This window comes from Dendrobium catenatum, unplaced genomic scaffold (assembly GCF_001605985.2).
Source record: "Dendrobium catenatum unplaced genomic scaffold, ASM160598v2 fragScaff_scaffold_107, whole genome shotgun sequence".
Lineage (NCBI taxonomy): Eukaryota > Viridiplantae > Streptophyta > Magnoliopsida > Asparagales > Orchidaceae > Dendrobium > Dendrobium catenatum.
The window spans coordinates 304,967-313,931 of record NW_021318569.1 but is presented as its reverse complement, the minus strand read 5'-3'; the positions used below and the strand labels follow the sequence as shown (position 1 = coordinate 313,931).

General features: G+C 38.4%; 1 protein-coding gene across 1 annotated transcript in view; it reads right to left on the bottom strand.

The window, feature by feature from the left end:
* Window positions 1–6,878: 6,878 nt before the first annotated feature.
* The window catches only part of LOC110096327 (superoxide dismutase [Fe] 2, chloroplastic), a 16,243-nt gene continuing 14,156 nt past the window's right edge, over window positions 6,879–8,965 (bottom strand). Inside the window, exons 5-7 of the mRNA XM_028697411.1 lie at window positions 7,267–7,340; window positions 7,162–7,188; window positions 6,879–7,076 (exon numbers count right to left, since the gene is read on the bottom strand). Coding sequence (XP_028553244.1) covers window positions 6,894–7,076; window positions 7,162–7,188; window positions 7,267–7,340 — 284 coding nt within the window. The 3' untranslated portion in view covers window positions 6,879–6,893. The remainder of the gene's footprint in view (window positions 7,077–7,161; window positions 7,189–7,266; window positions 7,341–8,965) is intronic.

The following is an 8,965-nucleotide window of genomic DNA, read 5'->3' as shown; positions in this document are numbered from 1 at the left end:
AGTTTAAAGATATTATGGATGATAAGAATAAATTATATTAATGACATATTTAATATTAAAATTTTAAATAGATAGGAATGTAATATTAAAGTTTTAGATATTAAATATATAAATAGCATTAAATAAAGTGATATTAGTTTATTTATTTATGGAGAATTGAGAACTATGCTTTCTTGAATTTATTGGTAATTATTTCCCCAAAAATTTTATAAATTTCATAAAAAAAAAAATATTGGTAATTGAGATTAAGTCAAATAAAATAAAAATGTATATTTCATAAATTGAAGAGAAGAACACGTAAATCAAAGGTGAAGCAAAAAAATATTTATATAAATAGAGCATAAAAGTTAATGATTTTGAAAATTATCTTAATTTTTATTTGGAATTGCGACCTATAGTAATATTTTTAATTTTTTTGTATTTAAGTTGTTATATAAAGCCAATTTTTAATTTTTTTAGTTCAAAAAATTTATGTACTAAAAAGTAATAAGAAAAGTGTCTAAAAAAATCTCTGTCTCACTTACATATTGATTTATGCTCAAATGTTTTTGAACTTTTTCTTATTATATTCAGAAAAAATAGTCTCACAATATCATATTCCTCTATTTAAGTCATCAATTGTTATAACTATTGTATAAAATTGATCCCAATTTTAGACCCTCGACTTTATATAATAGCTTCTAATTTAGTTACAATATATCATTTTGAATTAATTTTGTACAGTCAATGAACTATTTTGAAAATTAAATCATATTAATAAAAATCTCGCTATATTTATGATTTTTTAAAATCATACTACTGACGTGGCGTATTCTAGTTAGTCTCTGGACAACGTTCTACGACAGGCCTGTTGACTGTACAAAAATATAGAACAAATAATTTTTTTTTCAAAGCAACCGACATACCTCCACGCCGGCCCCATCTCACCAAAACGACGTATCTCTTCGCACGATAACCGATTACTTCACGATAAAAGGGAGAAGTAGAGAACAAAAAAAAAAAAAAATATTCGCTAAAAAAAAAAAAACAGAACTTACGCTCATTCACTCCGACTCCGACGCTCTCGTGGTCATTCGAATTCGTTGCTTCAGAGGAGAAGTCTAGGGTTTACCCTTCATCTTCTCTTTTCGTCATTACTGTTCGGCTTCGTTGCTTCGCATGCAGAGATTGCACGCGCCACTTCTTGCACTCACTGTGGCTGTGCGACTTCGGCTACTTCGATCCTGTCCGACTCCGTTCCTAATACATATACATATATTATATATTATATTATATTTTATAATGTTATATTAAATAAAAAAGAGACAAAGAGAGATAGAGAGAAATAAGAAATCTTTCAAACATGTGTCGAAGACCCCGGCCGTCGTACCTTAGGTCCAACTTGGATGGTTTGAAATCGAAGACCTTGTGCCATCGACTTGAAGTCCAGCCGAGATGGTTTTAAATTTTGAAGACCCGCGGAATTGATCTTAGATCTAGGCGGATGGTTTTACAATTTGAAGATCCCACGCATTCGATCTTAGATCTTGGTGAGATGGTTTAAATTCGAAGGCCCTACGCCGTTGACCTTAGGTCCAGGTAGGAAGAAATTCCAGCAAAGGCCGTCCCGATTTCTCCCTCGGTGGGGAGGAGACGCCGGGAGGCTGCCGAAATTTCCTCAAAATCCAAAGGGAAATTCAATTTGAATATTGAATCAACTAAAATATAAAAATTGATTTTGAAATATTAATTAACTAATTTTAGTTAATTAAGATTTAATAAAATTAATCTGATTAAGATTAATCAAAATATTTGATTAATTAAGATCTTCAAAGTCATATATATCGTCAAATGCATGAGAGTGGAGAAGCTACAAGCACTCATTCTCCTCCTGTTCAACTAACCCAAATGTTTCTTTTAAGAGCTTTTGAAATTCAATTTTTTTTAAAAAAAAAAAATTCAAGAGTTATTTAAAATATGATAGTAATTTTAAAATCTAAGAACAACTTTGAAATTCAAGAGTTTTAAAATCCGAGAGCCGTTATTTATTTTTTTTTAATATATATTTTGGTTAATTAAATTAATTAATCAAAATTCATTTAAAAAAATAAAAAATAAAATAAAATATAATGTATTAAATAAAATGAAGAGGAAGAAAGAATGTTTTTTCACTATTTTGACATATACAAGCTCTCAACCTCTCCAAATAACTCTCAAAATAATAAACAGCTCTCCAAAGCTCTTATGTACAAGCTTCTACGGCTACTTGTACGCTCTATCTTTTGCAACCGTAAGCCTCAACTACTGCAACCACTGGCTACGAATACCTACAAACAAACATATGAAGAGTCAGTGCATCACAAATAAATTGAAAGAATGCTGATAAATCTAAGCTACAACAGGTAGAACAAAGTACTGAAATGCAAGAAAAGCTGAGTACGAAAAAGCTAGTAGAGCAAAAGTGCTAGAAAATAAGAAGAGAAGTGAATCACTGTAGTATGAAAAAGACTACAAGCACGGATCAACTAAAACACCAACCCAGTGTCAAAACCTCAAGGTGTCAAAACCACGAACTAAAACTAACTTACAACCCTTTCAAATTCTCTAAATAATAAATCCTAAACAACTTACATCTTCTTAACAAACACAATCAAATTCAAACCATAGGGTAGCCTTGTTTATAAGAACTTGGTTGTAAGACCCAATATTTGGCAACTTTCGTAGGAAAGTAGTAAGCCCGACCTTAGGGGGAAGTAATAGGTAAAAATTAATCTAACTCCTAACCCCCAATTAAAACCCTCGGCCACTTCTAATAGAAGTCGTAAGTCCAACCTCTGAGGGAAACATTTAGGTGATAATACAACCCTAGACCCCTCATTTGGGCATCCTAGTCTAAAAGGGCTAGGTTGTAAGACCCACAACTCGGGCCACTTAGCTTAAAGTGCTAGGTCATAAGACTCATCATTAGACAACTTCTAAGGAAGTAATAAGACATACCCAACTAAAATAATTGGGCTACCTTCAATGAAGGTCATAAATCCCACTAATTCGGGCTACTTTCTATGAAAGTCAAAAGTCCTAAACTAAAATTCAAATCTTTGGGCATCTTAGTCTAAAGGATTAAGTTGTAAGACCCACTTTTTAGGCTACTTCCTAAGGGAAGCCATAAGTCCTACCCAAATAATTGAAACCTCCGGGCAACCTCGCTATAGAGTTAGGTTAGGTTGTAAGACTCGTCTTTGGGAAACTCATAAATTGAGTAATAAGTCTCAATTCCAAATTGAAATCTTGGGGCTACTTTCTACGAAAGTTATAAGTCCCAAACTAAATCTAAAATTTTGGGTTACTTTCTACAAAAGCTGTAAATTCCAATCTAAATTCAAACTCCTGGGTTACTTTCTAAGGAAGCCATAAGTCTCGCTCCAATCTAAACTCCCGAGTTACTTCTAAACGAAGTCATAAATCTCAAACTAAATCAATCTCTGGATATTCTAATAGATGTAAACCCCAAACACCTAACAAAATTAAAACCACATCTAACCACTTCAATTTACATGGGATCCCTGAGAGGAGGCAACCAATAACTACTAATCAAATTCCCTGGACACTACGATCAATGATTGTTAGTGTTGGTAGATTGAAATCTACGGTAAACCCAGGACGACGGAACCATGGGATCTTGATCGGGTTTACCTTCATCTTTCCCACAATTGAGACTAAACACTTAAAAATTTATCCATCCTTAATAGAGAGTCTCTCTTACGTGTTAAGAGGGGTAATTAACTATGAATGCTTGTGCTCATAGGGAGTAAGTACCCCAGATCTTTAAACCTTGATATTACCCTTAGGGGAAATCTGGTTAACTACAATCTAACTTAAGGGAAATGGAATCCTATGACTACAAAGCGGGCTTCATGCATTCGTGTCGTATTTTTCTTGAGCCAACAAGGCCTCCGCACAGAATAATTTCTCCTAGTTCACTCCTTAGTGGAGAGAGAGAGAGAGAGAGAGAGAGAGAGAGAGAGAGAGAGAGAGAGAGAGAGAAGGGGACTAAAGGCCAAGACTGCGAACAGGTGAATCTCAGATGAGCAAGTTCCACGCAGAATCCCTTTAAAACGAGAAAGAGCACAAGCACATGTGAGGGCTCACTGTTAAGTTACCACTTACTAAAGCATCATTATTAATCATCATGATCCATTTACACATGTAATGATACACACACCACCTTTTCCAACTGACCACTAACGGTCATTTGACATGCTCAGGGAACTTTTTCCCTTTTTCTCTCTGTTAAATACCGGAACGCTGGAATGCATAAGCAAGCTTTTTCCCTTCAAGTTACTGTTCATCTTATACTTCTCCGATTTCTAACATGGTATCAGAGAGCGATTAAGCTTCACCGCTGATCCATTCTTCTCTAATGGCGGATCAAGGAGCTTCGTCTCAGACGCAGTCCGCCTCCTCACAACCTATGAATGCGTCCTCTCTATCTGCTACTATGGCCGACTTCACCGTCCCACCCCCTCTCAAATTTCTCATGTCGAATCTCAAGCTCTTGGAGCATAATTAGCTGACCGTCGACAACTATGCTTTGTGGCGATTGCAAATTCATCAGGCCTTCTCTGCTAATGGATTTAAAGGCTATATCTCCGGCGAACTACCATGTCCAGATTCTGTCAGTGATCAGAAACTCTGGAAGTTAATTGATCAAAACTTGATCTCTGCCCTGTTTTCCACCATTTCACCATCTGTTCTACCATACATTCTGCATTTGAAGACGTCTCACGAGATATGGACGACTCTGGAGCATCGCCTGCAGCCCTCCAACCGATCCCGTGTGATTCAACTGAAGAATGAACTCCATAATGTGCAGATGCGGGATCAAACCATTTCGCAATACCTGTCGCAGATAAAATCTCTGGTTGATAACATTGCAGCTGCAGGATCTCATATTGATGTTGAGGACATCATTCTCTACACTTTAAAGGGACTTCCTCCTTCTTATAACCCATTCAAACCTGCCATTCGCACCTCCCCTCACACCATCACCCTCGAGTCCCTCTATTCTCTATTATACAGCGAAGAGATCAATCTTCAATCAGAGCTTCTGCAAGAGACCACACTGTCCGGTGACGTTCATGCTCTCTACTCCTCACGAGGATCAGGCCGCTCCTCCAATGTCAAGAACAATAGAGGTCGAGGAGCTTCTTCCACTTTTATCAGCTCTTCCTCTAAAGCTCCGTCGCCACCTGCTCGCACCTCACCTCGGCCTGTATGTCAAATCTATGGGAAAACCGGTCACTCAGCCTTAAGCTGCTGGCATCGATACAATTCGAATTATATAGCATCTCCAACGGCTAACACCAGAGCTTACCTCTCTCAGCCTCAGTCTGTACCGAATACCGACTGGATTTTAGACTCTGGAGCTTCTGCCCACCTCATGCCTGACATCCTCAACATCCAACAACCCAGTTCTTACAAAGGAACAGACTCTGTTTCTACAGCAAGTGGCTCATCCCTTCCCATTCATCATAGTGGATCTGGTATTCTTCCATTACTAGACACTAATCGTAAGCTCAAACTTGCTCATCTTCTTCATGTTCCAAATCTATCACATAATCTCTTCTCGATCTCCAAACTTGTTATTGACAATCACTGTTCTGTTTCTTTTGATCCCGGTGAATTCATCATCAAGGATCTTCGGGACAACTCAACCATTCACCATGGCCATAATCAAGATGGTATTTATCCCCTCAAAGTCTCCTCATCCGCAGACTACAAAGCTCTTCACACCATTTCCTCTCCGGCGATTCTCTGGCACGCCCGTCTCGGCCACCCTCATCCTCGGGCAATGGCTGAATTATCAAAAATTATACCTGCTTTAGGAAATTGTTCTTTTTCTTTTACTTGTGTTTCCTGTAACATGGCTAAGAGCCATAGATTATCTTTTCCTACTTTAAGTACTCATGTATCAACCCCTTTTAGCTTAATACATTCCGATGTTTGGGGACCTTCCTCGGTCTCCTCTCTCAATGGCTTTCGATATTATACTGTTTTTATTGATGATCCTACTCGTTACTATTGGTTGTATCTAATGCATACTAAGAATGAAACCTTCACCAAATTCCAACAATTCATTCGCATGGCTAAAACTCAATTTAATGCTCAAATAAAAACTTTATGATCCCACGCCGGAGGTGATATATTGTGGACCTCAGAAAAGAGCACCGCGTGAACGGGTTGATCGGAAGGGACAGATTGGATCGTGCATACGACTAATCATTGAGGATAGAGGCTGTCACCAACACACCCCGATGGGTAGTAATATACACGACCTAATCACGGGTTTCCCCCATCCGATACAACAGTTCGAATGGGGTTTAGTAAATGTGGGGCCAAGTTTCCCACGGGCGCAAGCCCCCGTAGTTAATTACATCCCAGGCTGGAGCCTGAGAAAACTCTCGATTAAGGATCATACATTATCCTATCCTAAAGTGGGATCGGCACGGAGGTATAGACTAGGAAATCCTACTCAAAGGGAAGAAAGGTCCAAAGGGCTGAATCAGCATGCGTGGTTCACACCAGCATTCGGAGGCTCTAGGGTACTAGAGAGAAACTGGAGAAAGGAAAATCAGGCAATCAATCACATGCATGAGAGAAGGATGGAGGTGGCGTCATCCTGCGATGCGGATAAGTAGGATTTATTGTAAAACCCTTCAAAAAAGCTGATTTTTTTAGTGCAGTTCGTCTGTACGAACTGGATTTAGTACTGGACGAACTGAAGAAATTTGTGAAGAAATCTGCCATTTTCGTCTGTATATGACATATTTAATTTAGAAGTATATAATAAAAGCGAAGGATGAATGTTTTAATCATATAACATTAAAATATATATTTTTAAACACCAAGTCAACTTACGTTTGTGTTTTATTATTTTTAAAAATAATTGAGTCCAGTGCCCGATTCACATGCATCATAAAATAGGAATTGATAAATAAACTGTAAGTCATGAAATTGATAAAGGATTTATCAAGCCAACTATGGCATAAATGTAAAAGGGTAAGAAAGGATACCTTGTAATCAAGATAGTAAGCGTGCTGTTACAACAATACAGGTAAGATAGTCAGTTGTCAGTCATTACAGAAGGCAGTGACATATATTGTATGGATTCAAGATTGTTACCTCCCACATATCAAGAGCTATAAGAGGCTGCAATAAACACGAATTATCAGTCATGGTCTCTGGATTAGGCCTGATCAAAGCATGCATAAATCGAATTCAACTTACAATATCATCAAAAACTAGTGGACAGACAGCATTTGATGTTCTGACCACAGCTAGCCTTTTCTCCTCTCTCTTCACTGAGACAACAAAATTAGCAGTGTTATAAAGAGCAGGAAGTATCATGTAAGAAACGCCCTTTTCTATAATTTCTATAATTCTCATTGCTGGTTCTCTAGGCCAGCAAGGGATATTTTTAGAAATTCAAGTTGTAAGGCTGCATGATTTGAAGAAGCCAGTACTGGCAAATTGCAAGAATTTCAGGAGAGAAAGAAAATGCTGTCTACAACATAAAGTTGTTGACATGTTTTTCCCCCCAGACCTAGGTCAAAGAGTTGACCTGGTCAAATTGGACCAGGCTAGACCCCAAGACCCTTCCCAATGGGTTCAGGGAGTCAAGCCAAGTTTGCTTAGTCCAGACCCGGGCCCTAGGTCAACCTGGTTGACCAGGGGTCATTTGACCCTTTTGAGTCCAAATCAGTTTTAAATCAATTCTAGGGCTTCATAGCTCGATCCACTCATATCTTGGACCTATTTGACTAGGGTGACCAAGTCAATCATTGACTTGGTCAACCCAAGTCTTAAATAGGTCAAAATCACCTATTTAGGTCATTTAAAATCCATTTAATGCAATTAAGGCTCTATTAATGATTTCAAATTCAAACCACGGCCCCCTAAGCCTGGTTTCCCTCTTAATTGGCTCGAGATTCAATCTAGACCCTTGATCATGAGTCTAATGCTTTAAATATAATGATTTAGGGTTTTCTAAAGACCTTTTTTTTCAAATTCTCTTTCTTGGAGCTCCAGAAGCCGACCTCTCTCTGGTGTGAGCTCTCCCAACTCCCTCCTACTTTTTCCAAGCAAAGTCCATTAGCCAAAGCCCGCCAGCGGTGAGATCTCCCGCAAACAGAGGTCAAACACCTTCCACGACGTTTGGTGATCGATCAAGACGTTAGGAGCTCGGGGATCCTTCTGCAAACTTATTCGTGGACAATCTACAAGTGCAACAAGCCCATAAAACGGATTAATTCGTCCACAAATCGAGGTGATATCTCTAACCCTAGGTAGAAGCACATAGGGTTAAATAGATTTATGTAAAGAGCTTTTCAGACCGCAAAAACTATACCCCATGAATGCTCTTCATTCATAGAGCCTACGTTTCAAATTTCAATTGATTTGGTGCACCCGATCGCGAGAACGAGCCGAAATAGTGGTCTAGGGCTTGGGTTCGGCTTCTCATCTGTTAGGGTTTGATCCCAACTGTTGATCTCGTGATCAACAGTTGAGATCAAGTCGTTACGCGGTTCGGAACGACCACTGGATTCGATCTCGCGGACAGACCCTCTGTCCGACGCGATCACGACCGTCGGATCAGAAACGTGCTCTATCCGACGATGCCCGCGCGTTGCTGAGTCATTTAAGTCAAAAGCGCGTGGGGTCCGCCGCCCTTCCAATCATTAGGCGATGATTGCGCCTGATTGGCCCGCCGTCTCGTGTTTTGCACGGACCAATCCAGCCCTGCCACGTGTGTCGCCGCCGGTTTTTATTAAATAAAATATTATAAAATACTTTTAAAATTATTTTTAAATACTGATTTCTTCTAAAAATCACGAAAAATTCATTTTTGAGCCAAGAAATATGTATAATATATCGAATCGCTCGTATTCTCGGTTCTTTAATTTAACATTAATTTTAATTAAAAAAA